The 22,233-nt window shown below is 29.6% G+C and overlaps 1 protein-coding gene across 5 annotated transcripts in view; it reads right to left on the bottom strand.

The window, feature by feature from the left end:
• LOC139088356 (transcription factor hamlet-like) overlaps positions 1-22,233 on the bottom strand; it is a 56,318-nt gene that overhangs the window by 25,753 nt on the left and 8,332 nt on the right. For 2 of the 5 annotated variants that reach the window (XM_070637548.1, XM_070637551.1), the window contains exons 2-5: positions 9,153-9,283; positions 8,895-9,071; positions 726-854; positions 543-657 (exon numbers count right to left, since the gene is read on the bottom strand). In XM_070637548.1, coding sequence (XP_070493649.1) covers positions 543-657; positions 726-854; positions 8,895-9,071; positions 9,153-9,283 — 552 coding nt within the window. Of the gene's footprint in view, positions 1-542; positions 658-725; positions 855-8,894; positions 9,072-9,152; positions 9,284-10,347; positions 10,686-20,803; positions 20,850-21,295; positions 21,574-22,233 lie in introns of those variants that run through there. The other 3 variants (XM_070637552.1, XM_070637550.1, XM_070637549.1) reach the window with 3 other exon arrangements.

Below are 22,233 nucleotides of genomic sequence, written 5' to 3'. Positions count from 1 at the left end.
AGCATGAACTAAACAAACAGCGAGCAATTTATGCTTGATGATTATCGAAATTGTATTTAAGTTTTTTTTTTTCTTGTCGATTGGACCTTTTAATTTGTTTTCTGTTCACAAGAGAAATGAGCATCTGTCTGTCTGCATGGCTTTCTCACTGAGATATCTTAATTCCCTGCGTAGTACAATGTATCGTATCTGATCCAATAGTTTTTAAAATGCAAAAGTCTGAACTGATCATTTGTTATCATGAAACCAACTTCATTATTACAATAGACTTGACTTTGCTAGAAATCTGTACATGAGGGATTAACCATTTATTTCATCTGTCGGAGTAAGTTCTATTGTTATGAATTAAATGTCTATATTTCTAAATATCCACGTTCTCATAATATGACGTATCATAATAAATATTATTTAATAATTTTCAGTTACTCATAAGGGTGACATGAATATGTATATCATGTGAAACAATCTCAACCGTTAGTAATGTATTCAAAAAAAAAGAAGTAAGAAGATCTCAAAGGATTAAATGTTTGTGCACAACATACCTGATCCGGATCGATCATCAGCATCACGTTGCATATCACTAATTAATAGAGGAACTTTTGGTCCTAAGAGTAGCTCTGTATCTTGTGAAATATCACATATCACCTCATACCAAATCTTCATAATATTAAAGAAAATATTCAGTAAGAATTCAAGTTAAATTAATTAAGTTTGTGGCAACTCACTTGACCATTAATAAATATATGTTGGATATTAACATCATTCTTTTCATCTGAGCTTCGAATATGTTTCATCCAATTAGACGTTTCCGATGAAGCATCATACCATCCTTTTAAGCTTGGCGATGCAACTATCTGTAAATATAAACAATTTGTGTAACCGTCAGTAAAAATTTAAAATTATTTCAGAAATCTAGTACGCTCATCGTACGAGATCACATTTTTATACGAGTATTTCCCCTCTTTTTTAGACGAATTTAGCTCAAGTCGGGAGAGAGTCTTTAGACAACAATACAGTTTGTCCATATACGCAATGAGAGACTCCTCCTACTATGAATTTAATACTATTGATGGGGATATTTTGCGTTGCTACCGATATATTTTAATTAAATTTCTTAACTTGCTTTATTTTAATATTTTTTCTCATGCTACTTATTCCTTTTCATTTTAAATGTGCCAGCTTGTTCGTCACATACCTCATTAGCTTATCAGTTTCATTTCTATATTTGGACATAATATTATTTCATTCCGACAATAAAGGGCTCTAATTTACTAAAGAAATCAATAAACTGCAGCTTCCGTCCATTTTCCACATTTGATAACAAAATTTATGGGCATCCATAACAATAAAAATTATTTAATCCCATCTGGATATCATATATTGAAAAGGAGAAATCGCAATTGAGTGCAATAAATGTATTACAAGAAATCAGGACTCATTTATCATATAAAACATGACATATCGGTAAGTCAAAGACACACTCACTTGACCCTTCTTGTAAACCCTCTTCAAAAGCAGCATTAAGTAGTAAGTAATAACACAACTTGAAGAAAAATGATCACCGTAATAAAATAAACATAAATTTGTTATTATTTCTCTTCATACTTAAATATGATGTAAGAATATGATTTCTATCCACCCTCCATTATTTCAACTTATTTAGAGAATACAAAAGAGATGAGGAAACAACTGAAAAATTGACTGGGAAAATAGCTTAAGGAGTGAAAATAGAATTTCCATTTCTACACACATATTCAACAACGACTTCTTCCTTTCCTTTTATTCATACTTTAGTCTCTACCACACCCTCCGTTTTATTTTCTCAGCATTTAATTATCAATTTCCCAAACAACCAATTTTCATCGCTTTCCTTCCCAAAAAAATATTGTTATAAAAGCGAACGTTTGGAATTGTGCACTGTAATAAAGGCATTAAATGTATGTAATATACGAATATACACACGACTCGTCTCTCCTTCTCGTTTTTTGTAATATATATGTAATCTGTTAAATTTACAATGATTGCAAAAATATGTTCAATTCTGTGATGTGAAATTATGTGTGAATTTTTCTCCTAATTCGCACAATAATAAAAGATGCGGCAGTGAGGGTTGCTGCGAAAGATTTAAATGATTCCAATAATAGACATTAATGAAATATGTTTGTTGATAATTTTAAATTATGATTCTTCTTTAGCAATAAAAATAAAAGATCCATTTTTGGATTATTTATAAACCAGATCACGTTTTAAGCTTCTTCGAGTGAATTTTTATTGTATCAAGACTTGACTAAGAGTGTGAAGAGATTAACTGTGTTAAAAAACACAAACAATGAATTTCATCTGAATCTTTAGACGTGCTTAATGTTTGAAAATTGTACAAACTGTTTTATTGTAATATTTCAATCGGGTGTATGTCCTTATCCTTCTTACAAACGTTATTGTACATCTTATCGTACAATTGATCATGTTTCTAATTCTTTTATTGAATCCACAAGTAGAAGAGACAACAAAAATTTTGACACATTGAAGCTCCTACAGTGTGAGGATTAAGATCTTATAACGATTTTACAAGATTTTGCACATTCTCAAAAGTATCTTGATATCCTGCTGTATAACATAGAATTTAGAGTATTGCACCACAAGGTAAGTAACCGTCCGTTAACAGTCTTAATAAAATAATTTTATGAGCCCTTTTAGTAAAGGGACTTTTGTGTGTGGAAAGGAAACGAATTGATAATTTCTGACCACTTTGAAACAGATGTTACAAAGACGCTTCGTTGCGCATAACTTGACTTAATGCGATACATAAAACATTTCTTGTTTCCACTTAGTGATTTTACAATATTTGTGCACTTTTTATTTATTCTTCATTTAATCTCTTATAGATTTTCAAATGATAAATCATAAATCTATAGGAAAAAAAGGAAAGAAAAAATTATAATTCCCGTGTTGTCTGCAAATGACAGCAAAATTTATGAGATTTGCTGTTTTTCTTAATGACTTTTTTTTCTCTTTCTAATTTTTCTCGGCATGTAAATGAAAATAAGTCTTACAAGATAATAAATTCCCCTCGAAGATGAAAATTGAACTAATTACACCCGTCAAATAATTTACCAATCAACATAACGACAAAGCGTGAAGGGTAAATAAGGAAATATTTGATTTTATATGCATGACTGAATGGCTGTATCATCTGCTCGAGGTCAAAGTGATTATATTTTCCTTAACACTGGTAGCATGCTCAAAAGGAGGAAATTTAATTTTCCGACTAATAAAGTATTTAGTTACTCAATTATAACCAGATAGGCATTACATTAAGAATTAAGAATTGAGCATTTTTTGACAATTGATAAAGTTTAAAAGGTAGCATATTTCCTGATAATGAAATGTTAAAATTTTAAATCACTGACACAACTGTTGAGTGCTCAATTGAGAATTTTTTAATTACGAGCTCTAATCACACTTTAGAACTATATAAAATCAGCATGACGCAGATTTTGATGCTGAAGCATTGTTTTGTCAAATCATGTGAATTTTTATTATCCTAAACAGTATGAGCTACTCATTTTGAAATGATCATTCTTAACTTTTTGTTCTAATCAAAATTTACAACCCCTACAATCTGTTTTGTAGGAAATTTTTAATTAAGAGCTCTTTACAAAAACTATGAAAATAAATTATCACCAGGAAGAGTTTTTATCTCATTTTAAATCTTAACAGAAGCGTGACAAAAAAAAATAAATATTTTTAATGCATTCCATACAGATTTCAATTATGCTGTAGAGGGCTATTTGAGAGACATTTGTTAAAAATTAATTTCGTTTGACCAAAAGTTATTAATAACAAACACATTTTACACAAATTTATGGGATACAATAAATTACACATGATATTGTGTTTTTGTTGCTTCTGTCATGATATAGATAAAGATTTTTATAATACCATCGAGTTTAAAGCTGTGAATTACTCCATAATCTTATCTTTAGTCAACTAAATAATACAAATTTGTGACATACTATCTTATAAAAATCATATTTGCTCAAAAAATGGATTAATTGATCTAATAATTTCCGAAATTTTCCAGATGACTAATTTATGAGTTTGCGAGCGGTTTTTGTGGTTTTGTGAAGTGGCAAAACGTTTTACCACTTGAGAATATAGCTTTAAACTCTCAAATTATTTATTTTTCTCTCCACTAAATGAGCAGTATTGAATATTCTATATATATGTTCCGATTATGATTCACCCTCAATGTTTGACTTTTTCATCAAATCATTTACTGTAATCAATGAAAGTAGAATTTTTTTAATGTCTAAGTGGTTTTACAGTAAACCAAACAATTTTTGCATGTAAAATCAATCTCATTTGAATTTAATTCCAATAGAATTTAGATGCTCAAGTATTCCCAAATACATGTTAAATTGTTGGAAAAACAAAATAATATGCATAGGGGTTGTACGATGTACAATTCCAATTGAACAGAGAGTTTAACGGCAATTTTATTTATTGACTTGACTTCACTTTCGTGTAATTATTGTTCAATATTCTTTTGTGTATATTTTTATAGAAGAAGCATCATCGAATGACTCTATTCAAAATAGAAAAAGCCTTCTATATTCTAGAAATAAACCACATCTGTCAATCAAAAATGTCAAAAGTTATTTTGCCTCTTTGAGGAACTTACGATTTGCATAATTGTTTATTGTACTCAATGAAAGTGAATTGAAATAAAATTGTACATAAAAATCTCGAGTCACGTCCACTTGAAATGGGAATATATTGTGGGAAATTTCCCTCTTAACTCTTTAATGATTTCAATCTATTTTCGGTTTAACTTTTTGATTCCCATGGAAAAAAATATTATGTTGAAATTAGATATTATGTTGTACAAAAATTTTCGCATAAATTTTTAATAGTAAAAATAATAAAAATTGACCCCTCCTAAAGTGGACTACATTAAAATACCATAAATAACTTTAAATAGTATTAAAAGGAAGTTGTCTATAAATGAAAAGGTGATAATTAAGAAGAAAAGAAAATTTTCTTTACATTTGACCCTATTGGGATTGTCATGTATGTATGTTATTTTGAATATAAAAATATTTAGCATAGCTGAATGAAATTCCTACTTATAGCTATTATTATAATCGAATGTCCATCCCCCTTCCTTCTTTAAATGCATGTAGTCACATAGTAGTTAACAAAATAACATTTAATCAATGAACTGCATTTTATGTGTCCTTCAACATATTTATGAACATGCACAGAAGACAATACAGAATGCTCAAAAGGAATTTAAAAATAAGCAAGAGGATAACAAACGTGTCAATTTCAGATATCCTTAAATATTTTACGGATGACAGCAAATAAAGAAGACATAAAAATGTAAAAGTATATGAGATTCACAATCTATTGATACACAATAGTGATACGTGGTAAATTGTCATGTGACGAGATTACGCATTTCTTTTGATGTTTTATGTGCATGTCCATTGAAAAGAAAAAGAGAAATCTTAGAAATATTTTTAATAGGTTCAGTCTCATTGTCTTCTTCAGTTTTGTACAATCCCGAAAGAAAATTTCCAAATAAAAGGATTTTTACTTCTTCCTTTTTGATCATGTCAATCATAAAAAAATCATATTTTTGTGTATAAAATAACAATTTAGATAGTTAAAAATTGATAAAAATATTCAACAATTCTATGAAGAAGGCTGTAAATTCATTATGCTGTCCAATTTCTAGTCTCTTTAGCAGGCAACCTCAAATGTTCGTGCTATGAGCATGCTCAATCAATATAGTTGAAGATTCTCAATTTTGTGAGCATGTTCCTTGTCTTTAGGAGTCTTAGTCACGAAATGTAAGTAATTCACGCAAAACTAGTATAAACAAATCAAATCTCATTTCATGCTGTGGGCTTTATACATAATTCCAATTCAATTTATGATTTGACAAAGCGGAATATAACGAAGCATATGATCACTATGTCCAGGTAGTTTAGTATTACATAGGAAAGAGATTAAAGATGAATTTCTTGATGATTTTCAATTTCTTTTTACATTCTTTCATTTCCTATTCAATTGTTAGCTTCACACATTACACATTTTAGACAGAAGCAAGACGAAATAAAATATATATCTATGAAGATGTCATGTGACAGAATAATGGAAGCAAAAAATTCATCATCGACTCCTCCATTTGTGTCTGATTTCCGCTTATGTCAAAATTTTCCGTCTTTAATTGTTATTCAATACTTTCCCTTATTCCCAACTTGAATCGAATTGTCCATGAATTGAATGTCATCAATCTTCATTTTATCACATGTCCCTTAACGGACAATCTTCTACAACAAATATTGAATGAATCAATTCAATTAAATAAGATAAATGATTTAATAGAAAATTGATCAAATCGTCTTTAAAGAAAATAAATCCAACAAAATTGTCACTAAGTGTCGAAATCTCTCACAAATCCTAATGAATCCCACAAAAGATCCGACAGTTAATGAACGCAAATTGACCAGGTAATGTCAAAAAAAGATATTTTCGTTCCTTTTAATCCTTTTCACAAAATTTTTGTCTTCTCTTACTTCAATTAATTTTCTTTTGTGTCTCTGATTGCATCTTGTTCTTTAAGAACAAAATTAAGGAAGATTTTCAGCAACCCCTTTTCGTACGTCTTCATAAACATTCATAGCCTTTTTCACTCTTTGATGTCAATCAAATATACATCATATATGAGAGAAATTATCTATGGTTTATTTACACCTGGGCACTATTTACTTACAAGGGTTCAAGCTCAATTGAGTGCTCCTCTACTCAAATTTGTTAGCATTGAATTTGGAGTGGATTTTATGAAGATCTGGGCAATTTGTCTTATGGATTTGGAATTTTTTGAAGTTTTGTTTATTTAATAGCACAAGTCGGTTATTCAATCCGGTACCAGAACGGCATGACTCTGGCATTCCGGATTTAAACTGAATTCGACTCCAAGTCATAGTCACTGCGGCCTTGAATCGAATTTTGTATCGATTTGTGCTCTCTTAAGATGGAATTGAGTCTGAGTCTTTGAAAAATTTCATAAAAGTATTCTATTTTGTTAGTCATAATCCATTTGTTCCTACAGAGGATCATTATTTTGAGATGCGCTTCTGTCATGCCTAATTAAAGTATCCCCTACTTGATGACAATTCTTCCTTTATTCTTTTAGGAAGAAAATTGAAACTTTTACTGGCTTATTTGCACTCTATGAAATATTAATATATTTACACACTAAAAATTCGAGCTACCTGGCTTTTAAGACTAAAGTGTAAAACATGAACATGGATAAAGACAAAGTGTGATGTTGTATTCATCGAAAATATTATTTTCTATTCCTCTTTGAATGTAAAGAATAAAGAGAAAATTGAGATGTCATAATCACTCCGATATTAATTGAATATTGAAACATTTGGCATGAGTGATTATTCAGTTAGGTACACGCAATATGATTCTGAAGCCCTCAAATTTTTTTGTGTATGTACAAATGTATGGAAAAGAGATATACAACAGATAGTAAAATATAGGGGTAATTTATACTATTTTTATAAGCCTTAACTTACACTGGTTGATTAAAAACGAAAAAAAGGGTCTTTTTCGCAATTGCTGACTTTTATCTTTTAGAGCATAAAAATAAAATTTTTGGATTTTTTTGAGCAAATTTTCCGAATCATATCATCACACCTCAATATTATCTGAAGCTTAAATCTCTTTAGAAGCAAAAAAATCTAAATTTAAGTATCTTAACGTCAAATGTGTGTGAAATTTAATCAACTTTCTCTCATTGATACATTTCTGTCATCCCCATTCATCCTCTATATATTCACAAATAACTAAAAATGTAAAGAAATCTGTCTAGTCAGTTGATCTCATTGTTAAAGGATTATCAATTATTGAAAAATAAATTTTTCTGCTTCCTGGATTTCACTTTCTCACTCTTTATTCTCAACTATCCGTTGGAAAGATTTCGCAAATTTGATATGTTCATTTGCAGCTTCATTTCATGTGTGACAAGATGTTAAAGGAATCATGTTCATTTGGCGCAAAAATTAAATTGCATGACAATAATGCCCAAAACTGTATTTACTCTATCTATTAACAAAACTTCTATCACTAGTAAAACGAGATTATTGCAAAGCCAAATTGCATTTTTTTAGTTTGCAAAAAAGATAAAGCAAAGCAAATCCTATAGGATTATGACAGCTATGCAACTATATAAAGAAACAGACTAAACTAACCATTTTCTTTCTCACTTTTCTGTCCGTTTCAGTAACCACACACAAAAAAAAAATTGAGACCATTAAGGCAAAAGGCAAGTGAAAATGCTCAGTAAATTGACACAAATTTACGTGGTTTGAAATTCCACCCTCAGCACGATTTTTGTTCATAGGATTCCAAGCATATTGCGTGAAAAAACAGCAACAACATTTTTCCATTTCTACACAGTATATGTTGCGACAACGTTTTCTCAATTTCTGAACAATCATCACGTTTTTATTAGTTATGGTGGATGATTTTTACTTTGAAAAGAGATTTTGATCTATGTCAAAAAGTGAACAAAAGGCAATTGTGCATTCGGTGAGACACGTTTATTTACGATGATGATGTTGGAATGAATTTATTGAAAAATTGTCATATCAATTCAAAAGAATAGAAATGATGGATGTGCTAAATTGTTTTTGTGAGCTCGTAATAAAAGTCTAATTACTACAATAGTTCGACTCCTGTCAAATTCGGGCACATTTAAAATAAAAGGAGTGAAATAAAATGTTAATTTATCATCGAGGACACACGCTGGCTTATGTCGGGGTTTATTTATGCATTGCGTATTATTCAAATGACAAAAATTGTTGACTCACCTCCCAAGCAAACTGTCGATCAAGTGGTTGGTCTGTAAATTTAGCTATAAATGGACCAAATTTTGTTCCCTTATTGATTTTTGCTTTTGAAAATACAGCACCGTTGCGTATGTCTAAATTCTTTGTCTGATCATGTAAAAATCTAGACATTTCTTCAATTAAATATTCACTGGTGAGCTAAAGGAAATTGAGATTGAGAAGAAGAAAAAACATATTAATACCTTGATAAGTAAGTAATAAATAATTTTGAGTGCTTACTCTCTTATCACTGTTATCTCTGCTACAATAAAAATCACTATTTGGACTTAGAGGAGTAACTTGTAGTGCACGGGAAATGTCCAAATTTGATGGAATTTCACGAGATGAATCAGATTCTTCTCCACTGCTTCCTATAAGTACATAAATAAATCATTCATTATTTTTAAGATCATAATTTGCATAATCTAGGTTATATCTTTAGTTTGGAGATAGAAATTTGCATAAACTGGGTATGGATATGAAGAAGAGTAATGTGTTAATAGTATTAAATGTGTTAAAATAATACCAGATAAATATAGTTTTAAATGTCTTAATGTTGAAAAGGAAGATAAGATATTATCTCAATGAGAACAAAAACAAAGACAATAATGATCATTCAATTCATAAATCCCAGAGATATTAGCACTAACTGAATACCACAAAAATAAAAATCTCAATTTCATTTCTACTGCTTTTGTTTACAGTGGCAGGTACTAAAAAAAGATAATTTACTTGATTTTTTTCACATTTGGTTTGTATTTATGTAGGAAGATAAAAAAAAATATTATCTACGTTTCACAATCATTATCGGAACTTGTCTGTCTTTCAAAAGTATGTACCATAAAAAGATCTTTTCAAAACTTTCCTACAGTAATTGGAGAACTTATTTATATTAATAAGAGGAAATGCCATAAAAAAAGTTTGAAGTTTTATTCATTTATTTAGCTAGTTCCTCTAAACAGGCCAGCCAGCCACAATAAAATATTCCATTAGTTAGCAAGAATTTATCTTGAGAATAAATGAATAGTCTTAGAAGTTCAAGTGTCACAACAAATTTTAATCACATGAATGTAACCAATGATGTTAATACCAACAATGAAATAAAAAAATCGCACGCTCCAAGATTTACACTGAATTTATTAATAAATTAATTTGATTACAAAGTCCTTTTATACATAGTGAATAAGTCAAGAACGGAACTAATATTTCACCCTTTCGTATTTGAATGAATGATGAATTAAAAGATTTTTTTTTCTATTTAGTTCCTATTAAAAGAAACAGTTTTTTGCCGAATCTCCTTTAGCAGCATTACTTCCGCACACTCTTTTACATGCATGATTATATTTAAATTGATGCTTAAATTTCAATTGCCAAAGACCCCTTTTTAACATAAGGAAATATAAATATTCATCATCTCAAATCACTCATTCTTTACCTGGCATCATTAATCCGTAATCAAACATAATTTGGATATTAGGTATATTAGGTATATTTGTAGTTTTGAATATTGTTCTTGTTCCTTTTTCACTTTCTCTCCTATTTTTTAATTTATTGACTTTTAACTTTTTTTATTCAGTTGCATAATGACTTATTCATCATCACCTTTTTTGCTATTTCGTCTTGATACACACGAATATTTGAATGTATAATATTTCACTTAAGGTCACTAATTCTACCTTAATTTAATTTATTATGATTAATCTTTGGCATAAAGATAGGTTTTATGTATATAAATAAACACGTTTCTTTTTTATCAATTTACAATTTCAAGATTTATCATTTCCATTTCGTGGACTAAAGTTTCATATTATTTTATTTTATTTTATTTTCTCTCATTTATTTTGACTAATTTTCACATCAGATATTCCCATAAATATATTGTTGCTCTTTGCTTATTTTCATTTCATTTCTTATTCCACTAATTATAGCCTTAATTACATCACACACGAAAATCCATTTCATTACTTTTTTTTATATTTTATTTTCACTAAGTTCAAATGTAAATTCGCAATAAAAGACGTAGGTAGTTTAGTTAAATTTAATCACAGTTCGCACAGTCACTCTGTAAGTCGTGCATGAATGAATAAAGCCCAAAATATCTGTTGTCTGTCTGCAGGATTTTTACAAACTAAAAATTGTTTTGATTCCCATTGTCAAGCGAAAAGAGAAAAAGAAGGCACATATTGAGGGGCAAAAATATGTTATATGTATATCTACCCCTACCCTCAGCAGTAAAATCTCATCTGCTTTATACCAAAAAAAAAGGAAGAGAAGAGAAAAAAAATATAAAGCAGATTTAAAAGAAGCATAGATTTTTCTCTTGCATTCAATTAACTATCATACAGAAAGAATGAAATGAAACATAGAATACGATAAATGTATTTGTACTGAAGAGCATCAGGGATAAATATTTTTTTTTCTTGCTTCATATAAAGTGAAGAGAAGAGAAAAAAAAACTGGGAGGAGCTTAGGGCGCGGCAAAAATATAAATGTATTGTCACAAAGGATGCTGCAGGAAGAGCTGTATGTTGGATATATGTTTGCGTGAGTTTTTTTCATAGTAAACATACAATATGCTGGATGGATACAGAGGAGCCAACAATGTTCTTCATATACAGTACGACTATCATGAGCTCAACAAATAAGCATAAGCATAAGTAATATCTCTCAACAGAGAATTGCTATATCATATCAGTGATAATATTGTTTGGTGTGTGCCTTCCCAATGGTAAAAGATTATACCAGTTCTTTTTTTTTGTATACATGTGCAGATATATTTTTTTTCTGTGTGCTGTGTGATGCTCTCGGATAGGATGTTCTCGGATGCGAAAAAGGAAAAAGGGCGTGAAGATAGTACAATTTTATATCAGGGCAAAAAGAATATATTGTGTATCCAAAAAAATAAGAGAATGAAACAAAAAAAAAAATTGTATTGTGATATTTTTTCCTTAATATATATCTTTTAAAATAGGATATAACATTACTTCGCTATCACTTATTTTTTTCGGGTGCTATGTATTTTAGTTATATTGGTGGTGAAATGAAACTGACTCCAGCATACGAGAGAAAAAGTGGAATGTTTTATGCTTTTGGATAAAAATCAAAATTTATGTGCTTCATAAGAATTTCATATTCTGGGATTGTTGAAGATATACATTTTTTTTTGCACAGTTCCAAAATTAAGATAAATATCGCATATAAATTTATTACGTGTGCACGAGATTAAGGATTTCCATTTTTCGCAAATATTCAACGTTTTAAAGAAGTGTAAATCAAAATCAGCATGACAGTGATTATCAGACATTAATGAACATATAATATGAAAATATTTGTATGATTTTCGGTTACATATTCAATTAAACGAAAATTTACAGTAACACAATACATTTGCTAACATATATAATATCACCAGGGGGTGACAGTAGTAACTGAAGACTTAATATTTTTAAATTCATTGCCATTAACATAAACTGAACATCATTTGCACATGTAAAATTTATATTTTTTTGAACCTTCTAATCACAAATGTTCAGCACCGATTTCGCATGTGCATTAAATAAAGCAAAAAAGAGGAATTTAAATTTTTTTCATCACCTAATTGTGCCATTTCACACAATAAATCACGCAAATGAAGACATTAAACTATTTCATTTCCTTTTATTACCTTTCCCGTGCATTAAATAGTGTCTGACTTTATCTGACTTTTCGACCCTGAATTGAATATAAAGTAGAGAAATAGATAGAGTGAGCAAAAAAAGGAGATAATAAATTTTAAAATGTTTATTCATATTACCGAGCGATGATACTTGAATTAAATTAAAGCATAACCCCCTGCTATATTCACATAGAATCTCTCTTAAAAAGACATTTAAAGGGAGAAGCAAGGGAATTTTTATAGCTACATTCACACTGTTGTTAAGCATTATTTTATGCACCTTTAGAAACAGCATGATTATGATATGTAAAGCAGTATATCACCATTTGACATTCGACATTCAAATTTCTTGTAAAACATATGTAAATCTCGGCATATTAGGATGACATTTATTTTTTAAAGATGAATATTTGATTCATATTCTATTTTTAATAAGGAAGGGATATCTCATTATTTTCCTATAAATTCAAGATTACTTTTGAGCTTAATCTAATTAAATCAAGGTAGAGATTTCTAGTTTATTTCTGTCTGATTGTCTGTTGAACTAAAACTTTGTGCTGCATTTAGTGAGTCATTTGATAATTTAGGTCAAGTTCCACAACACCACTTAAATTAACTTGAACTCATTGACCCCAATTAGTTTCACAAAATGTAATTTTTGCATTTTGTTACAACATCACTTATATCTGGTATAATTGAGTGAGCATGTAATGGAGACGTATCACAGCGCATGGATACTGCATAGGACATACACCTCTAAATTATTTTCTGCAGTCGTCAATATATTCCTGAATTACTAAGGCAGTACTACTTAATCTATTCTCCACGATACATTATCATGTCGTGAAGCAGTCTCTATTCTATACATTGCAGGTACTTAATGGAGAACTTTAGTGTGTCGTGAATTATTTCTGTGTCGTTTGCTGATCAGTTTGAGAACCACTGCACCAGACAGTAGTAATACAAAATCACATCATCTTAAATGAAACTAAGACAATTTTAATTTTCCCATAAAATGCGCTTTTCATACTAAATAAATGAGGACATGTACATATCATTTTTAGCGCATTTTTGAAATTTTTTTCAAAAAGGTAGCTTAATAAGACACTTTGTTCGGTCGTTCGGTCGGCTGACGCTAAAAACTTTTTAACTAGACATCGTAGAGAGCTCGGAATGGTTTTAAAAGATCAGTTCCATAAAGTTATTGCGGCGCCGGCCATTTAAAACTTCCAAATCAATGCATAAATACTATAATTAACAATTTTTCATTTTCATATACAACAACAACAAAAATAACAACACGTTTTTGCAATGCGCTTTTCATACTAAATAAATGAGGACATGTACATATCATTTTTTAAATTGTAGCAATTGAAATTCAATTTAAAAAAAAAGATTATTTTAATCCTTAAACGAGATAAAAAGAGATTTCAAAATCTCTTCTCACAATTGTGAGACCATTCATATTTTCCGATGTGTGAAAAGTCACAAGATAACATGTAGTCTGTGAACAAAGAATAAATAGGGGCAAAAACTGTTTAGAATTGATTTTTTTTTTCCTTTAAATTCAATAGTTGATGTTGGAATACAATGGCTATGAACGTGGCTATAAAATCAATGTTGTAGTATCGACAGGAGTATAAATTACATTTTCTATACTTTTATTACTTTTAAAACGTCTTTTTCCTTTGTATGCATAAAAAATTGGCCGAACTGTTATCAAAAAAATCTAATCCAAAATAAATGGGCAGTTTTGCGAAAATTTCGATTTTAAAAATCTTTTTAACAAATAAAAACTTTTTCAGTTCTACATTATCAGCTATCACATTTTCAATTCTCTAGAATCTTTTCATGCAATAAAAAAACACACACGTATGCATGTGTACACGTTGTATGTAGGATTAAATAAAAAAAAAGTATTTCATGTACTTTAAATTTTATTTCGGTGCCTCTGCCTCTTATAAATTGCATTCAGTTCTGTTACTGTATGTATTTTTTCCACGATTAATATGAGAAATATGCTACCAAAAAATAAATATCCTTAAGGTATTTTCGTTGAATGCACACTTTACATGTTGTTTAAATAACTAATTAAATTTTCTATTTTCCATACATTCTACAATAACAAAACTGAATTGGATTGTATGTACACCACCGCAGGATCTATATATTTTTCAATCATTGCTTCAATAACTATATAGATGTACATTATAATGCGGTCAAAGGGCTTGTCAAATGGTTGAGAAAGTTAATTTTCTGGCATATCAAGGGAAAAAAAATTTAAAAGTGATTTTCAAGTGCTTTATGGCCATTCTTTACCACACATCATAGTGTGATTCTCTACAGGTGCCCTTGATGAAAGATTACTGAAAAAAAATTGATAACGTTATAAAGTGAGTGTGATTTTTTTTAAAATAGGAGAATCGAGTGCTTGTGACACTTTTAAATTAAAAAGTAGAAAAGAGTATGGAAAACCTTTTTAAAATATTTCAATTCGTCTCCCAGCAGAGACAAAAATATTTGAAGAAACATGAAAGATACTGGAAAAAAACTAATTAATTTTTAACAATTGCTGTATCACCCGAAATACATTTCACACAAAAAAAATATACAAAATTGCTTCCACAATGATGACAAAACTTTGAGGTTTCTTTATTTTACTTGACTACGTATAAAATAATAGCTTTTAATGCTACTTCATCTTTACAGTTAAACAGAATTATAATAAAAACACATAAAACCATACCAATTGTATTAACATCATCCTGTTTACATACTATACTGTTTCAACCTAGAATTGTTACCTTCTGTCAAGATGTAAAAAGTAATTTTTGTGTTGTCTTACATGAGGCTTCTCACACAAAATGCGGAGAAAATTGTAAAGAAAAAAAAGGAAGGAAAATTCCAATGTTGCTCAGTGACATAATTTACATTAATGCCATAGTGGGGAGGTAAAATGCTTTTGTTCAGTGAAAATTGTATACATAACTTATTGTTTGTATTCATTGAAGCAACATGGAATGATGTCTTAAGCAAACAATGAGGGCGGATTGATAACTTATTTTGATCAAACCCTGTAAGCACATAATTCAATTTTCCTTTCCGTTTTTTGTTTACAGAAAAACTACAGCAATCATAAAAATAATTTGAAGCATATTTTTCAAAATTGTTTCATAATTGCTGGATTCAGAAGACAGAGAGAGATTCCTTCAGCCCTATAATAAACTCTCAACCCCTTTGATATAAAATACCTCCTGGTATACACATCCTTTTGATGAAATAAAATTAATTTTTCTCGCTTCCAAAAGCATAGCCAAAATGTATAATAATTTTCATGTCATAAAAGATAAAATGATTTTCATCATCTGATAATAAAGTAGCGCTTCCTGGTGTTTTGATACCATTGTAACACTTGCCAAAAATTGCTGTCAACTGTCAACAGCAGACACAAAGTTATTAATGTGTCGACGATGAAAAATAATTTTAAATTTTCACATTCTTTTTTTCTTTGTTCATTCTTATGTTCAACATGCAAGAGAATAATTCTTAAATCACTTGTAAAAATATGTGTGCTGTATATGAAGGAGAAATTTTTTTTCCTATGATTTATGAAATTTGTTTTACAAATTTGTCTGTCTCTGATCTAGAAAATTAAGCGCAATGTAATTATGTTGAAATTGATGTCAACTCTGGGAATGTTATTAAAAATATTTTTACACTCAATCGACATGTTTCCTTGAGTATTTTTTGGGGACGGTGTTCTTTTTCGCATGCAATACACCAGTGATGGGAAAACTGTGTGCCGCGGCACACTTTTATACCGTAAATTTTTATGGAAATGTCATGAATTGTATGCCGTGTGCGGTTTCGATTGAGTGTTACTGCTAAGGTGTGTCTCAAAAAATAAAGATTGCCCACTACTGTACTACGTTGAGAGTGCATTCCTTATTGAAAGCTCAGCAATAGTCAAGATTCAGCCAAGAATCGCTGCAATTTTGGACGAAATCTAAAAAAAGTCAATTTGACATGAATTATAAATTTACAAGACATTGCAGGAACGCCTGTTATTGTGTCGCGGAACATATATTGAGAGACCATCGTCAAATCAAAAAATGATCCAGCTCAATCTCAACTTAGGGAATCAAACAACAATTGAATTGCAGAATATTTTGATCGACTTCCGAAATTTTCACAAAATGTCAAATGTATGATGAGAACTAGAGTACAAAAGTCATCCCTTGACTTATGACTATTTTATAAAGTTTAAAAAAATACAAGAGTCAAATACAATAAAGTTCAAAGAAATGAGAAAATATATTTCTTTAAATAACTATAATTAACGCTGTTTGTGGTCCAATTTTTTGTATAAGATGAAAAGAATATTCTATTCTGTTCCTCGTCATATAGGAATATTCACATTGAATGTAAAAGAATGAAAAAAATGATTTTAATGACTTCATTTTTTTGTAGTACTTCAGCGCTTCCCCTTTCATCAAACTATTTTTTCTCAATATCTTTACATCATAAGGAAGTGCAAAGACGTTAAAAATATATACAAGCAATTCAGTCCTTATCCATTTCATAACGACTTTTTATTATTCTTAAGGGCATTCATTTGTTGAGAACGAATAAGAACAAGAAAAATCAATGTGTGATCATAACAAAAAATATAAGTGTGCTTCTGTCAATCTGGTATGAAAAATTATGATCACGCAGACTTAAAGTAGTTGTGTATTCATTATTCATATATGGACATAAAACTGCAGCTGATCTCAATTACTATCATAATCATCCTTGTTGCTAACACGGTAATGTGATCAAATTTTACTCAAAATACCGTAATTTTAAATATAAATATTCACCAAGACAATGAAATCGTCAAGGCACAGATTGAAATCAAATATTGTAATGAACACGAGCCTTATGAGGGAATATTTTTCTTGACTTAAATGCAATTGAGATAAAGAACGTCTGTCTTTTGTCGATAGCAGTCTTTTAAGGAGGGCGTTGCATCATGACGAACTATATTTACGGTAATAGGCAAGATCCTAGAATTACATTTAACTAAAGGTGAGCGGAAGTCTATTAACCGAGAAAAAAAAAACGACTTCGCAAAAAATAAGTTTTTAAAATAATAATGTAGAGTCTCACTTGAAATGCAAGGATCCTATTGTGTTCGTGTACCGGAAATCAAACAAACATACATACGCGCCATGTCATTTAGTCTTTAATTTTGATGAAAAGGGATCCTTTTTGATTGTACGTCTGCATATTGCTATCAAACAATAAAAGGAAACTAAGAAGTAAACGAAAAGTCTGAATCACTAACAATGAAGTGTTTTATCTGTTCCTTAAAATCTCTAGCAATTCTACTTCCAATTTGCATTTTAATAATTTTTAATATGCACATGCTTTATTTGTATACATACTTCTTTAAATATGCCTTATTTCATATTACTGCTTGTTGATTTTTTAGCAAATATGGAAATAAAATTGAACATAAATTGCTGGAATTCCTTTTTATAAAGGAAAAGAAAACTTTTTGAAGCAAATTTTCTGCTCGAATATTTTCGGACCATACAAAAGAGTTTTTGTCAAATTAATACAGTGGAAAATCCAATTGACAAAACTTTTTTTAACTTCCACTCAGAGTTTTCATAACTGCCAATTTTTTTGTCTAGCAATTTTACTCATGTTAAACTCTAAATTGACTCTCAGTTGACAATACCTGAGTAAAAAGCTCATTTAAATTTGTGTACACCCTTAAAATTTCACATATTTCCAGTAAAGAATTGAAGTAAATTTCATAGCAAGCTGTTGTGATGTCAAAGTACCAACCAAAATTATGGGTTAAATCTCTTTTTTCACTACCGAGTGTCATCGATTGATTTTGCTCGAAAAAAAAGTATTAAATGATAGTTCATCCCTATGTGTCACATTCTACAATAATAAAAGAGTTAACAACAATGAAAATAATTTTTCTTCGAACATGTGCGTGACTGAATAGATTGCAAGAAACATTTCTTTTCTCTTAGCTCATACAGCAAAGTTTTACGACTTAATTAATTTGAACTCTTTTCATTTTCATCATACTTATGAAGATTTATCAAAAAAAGAAGAAGAAATAAATAACAGTTCTTAATTGAATAAAAGGAGAGAGAAAAAGAGAGAGAGATTAATGAGATTGAACTTATTGTTGTGTGACAGTAAAGAAGGGACATGACCTGGATGAACAGTAAGCATTATCTTTTAATTGTGGTTCCGTTCAATTTAAATCAATAAAAATTGCGTGTTTCCGAAAGGAAAATTTTCAAGCCTTTTGTTACTTCCCTTCCCCTATCTTTATTCTCTATTTTTTGAAGACGGTAAGGAATAAAAATCACTTGAATACTTTATTAAAAAGATACTAAAATTTTTTACCCCAAAATTTTCTATTTTTACATTTTTTTCTCATAAAAATTTCTATGAATTTAGAATTTTTGATTAAGGCAAAAGGGTTAGGAACAACAAAGATGCTTTGATTTTCAATCAAAAAAATTCATGGGAAATTTATTTTATGTCTCAATAATGCCAACATTCTTTCTCAATGCATTAAATCATGAGTAATCATAAACCAATGTATATACTTATATGAATGCATTCAGTAATATCACCAGAAATGAAAACAGTAGTTAAAACTTTTAAAACAATTCGGGGCATCGGACGAGCTAAATGCAAATATTTTCTTCTATAATTTGAGACAAATTTGTCGAGAAATGCAGTAATATGAGATAAACTTGTTGCCTGATCAAACAATAACGCTCAATGAAAGTTGATTGTGTTTTATCAATAGAGGAGAGAATATCAGAACTGCAGACACAAATAATTTTCTCATATTCATATCTTACTCGAGTTTCAAAGTGCGCTTCATTTCACAATGCAATTTACATTTGAAGTCACGAACGAGAGCCGTAAAGTTGCAGAAAAAAAATATTAAATGTTCTCGAAAAAGGCAATATTGCTGCTTCTCGTATCTACATGCCCGAGCCACATGAAGGCTGTAGGATTGCTTGATATGTCTTAAATACTTTACTGCTCAAAGTCATTCTGTATATGGCACCCATAACCCCATGTCCCGCTCGGTGTATTTTTTCTGAACAAAATTCAATTTGAAATCTGCCTTTATCTGCTTTTCTACGAAATGAACAAACACGATGCATATTTCGCAATTTTTTTCCTCTCTTTTCTTCTCGCAAATTGATTTTCATAAATGACATGGAATTGATTTTTTCCGAGAATGTCACAGTATTTCAAAACATTGAGTATATACCGATATTTTTTTTTTTATTGCTGGAACTTTAGACATTAACTTGAATATTAAATGAAATTAACAATCGGAACTTTTCCTTTGAAAATGTTTAAGTCACTTAGATAAAAATAATAAAATGATATTAATTTTCTCACTACATCCCTTCTATCTTTGATTTCTGTTCTTCAATGATTAAAAGAAAATATAAAAGCATAAAAAATACCATCAATCTTATCACGCCCGATTTACCACTCCACACTTTTGTAATTACGAAAAGGAGTAAGAATCATGAAGACATGTGAAGTATGATATTGAGGAGAGCAGTGAGATTGAGAAATTAATGACTTATATCGTCGTCTATATAAAATGATATAGGGGATTGAGTAACATCGTTTTTGAGATTATACATTCTATAGCGCATGTATATGGGAACAGATTGCTTCATACAAGTTTTGTTCTGTTTTACTAGCAGCAGTAGTATTGTTTGAATTTTAAAAAAAGAAGCTATTCAAGTCGTTAACTTTACAATTAATCTAATAGTTACCCCATAGGATACACCATACTCTTCGAAAGAAAATGTCATTGCTGACACAGACACTCAAGTTTGTTAAACCACCCTTGGTTGAAATTCACAATGACGATCAGGTACTTGGTGCAAAACAGCGATGAAAGAATGTAAGCGTCACGTGCAGACAGACAATTGAATAAACTAGGCCAAAGAGCCAGCGACAGAGTCAAATGGAAAGCATTTTGCTATAACCTAAGCTCTTTATACGAACATCCACATAGGTTACAGTAAGGACGCATTTAATCAGTTGATCATGTTCAGATTCACATGGATGAAAGTATGAACAACTCATTCTCAGACAATGTGCATACCTAAAACTCACATTTTTACGTACAAAAAGATAAATGATTTTAAAATATTTTGAGAGGGGAAATGCTTACATCTTTATTGACGGTCACCGAGAATCATCAATTTTCTTCTTCGGTTCTATGATAAAAGAGAAGAAAAAAAAATTGAAACATTTCAATTTGAAGCCACGTGACTGAATTACTATTTGCACTCAAAGAAGTGACAATTGATGTAACATTAATTTTAGGTTATATAGCGTGAATTAAAGCATATTTTTTTTGTATTTTATCAAATTCAATTCAGCTGCTGTAACCACAATTTTCAAGCAATTATTGCTGTTTTTATCTCATTAAATACATCTAAAGTGTATCCCATATTTGCATTGCAACGAACCGCATTGTTATTTGCGATAAATACAAAGCAATACAGCAAGAAAAGATTGTGTAATTTCATCATGTTTGTGAATAAATCAATTTTTATGAATAATTTTTTTATTGTTATTTGTGTGCACATTTTGTGCCCTCAAAGCAATTTTTATGTTATGAGCACTTTAATAAAGCACTTTATTTAACTGTTAAACTCACCCCTGTTAATATACATATAAAAACAATTCCTTTATGTATTGTATGTGTATTGCTCACTAGAAAAATTCTTTTATGCTTATTTTTTTCTTTAATAGATATTTGAATGCAACTATAGAACTTCAAAATTTTTCAGAATAAAATTCTCTTTTAAACTCTTTTTTTTTTCAAAACAATCTCAATATTTGAACTGAAGTATTTAAAAATGTTGTGTAGATAAAATCTCATTGAACATAATTAACGATAAATTTTCTGTATCCACAATGCAACCAAAGAGTATATAAACTCCTTACCGCTATCACAAACCATTTACAACTGATATTTTTGGCTGACAAAATTCTGTTTCATCCAATTTACTTCAATTATCTAGGAAATTGAGATATTACCGTTATCAATGAATTATTGGCTTTTTTTGGCAAAATAGTGTGTATTGACAACCTAAGCTTTTCCACTAATCTTCGGAATAAAGCAATTTGTGTACATATGTGTTATCTATCGTGTACTTTTATGGGTAAGAGTGTTTCAGACATCGTGGAAATATTTTTTATTATTTGAACTACTCTTTTTTTTCGGTGTCGGTTTGCGCCTTAAATATTTTTATTGTGTACTAACATCTGTCTCTTAATATGAATTGCATTATGAACTCAATAAAAATTATAATTTAATTTTAATTGCAAGATCTACATATTCTGACTAGATTATTATAATCTACAATTCAATATATTATAAGTAATTTTATTCAAATTTCTAAGATTAAGAATGTCAATATTATGTGACAAACAGTTATAGATTATTATAATATTATAGACATTTTGAAATTATTTGACTTCTACAAACGAAGATTTATCAGAATTTGAGGAATTACGCGCAATTAATGTCTCATCATACATGTACTTAAAATGATTGATGAGTTGTTATCATGATGGAAGGCTAGTCCGATC

This window comes from Chironomus tepperi, unplaced genomic scaffold, assembly GCF_022539635.2.
Source record: "Chironomus tepperi strain 1889 unplaced genomic scaffold, CSIRO-AGI_Ctep_v1 contig_161, whole genome shotgun sequence".
NCBI classification, from domain to species: Eukaryota; Metazoa; Arthropoda; class Insecta; order Diptera; family Chironomidae; genus Chironomus; species Chironomus tepperi.
Note: the sequence above shows the minus strand (reverse complement) of the source record. Positions and strands in the feature narration are given on the sequence as shown.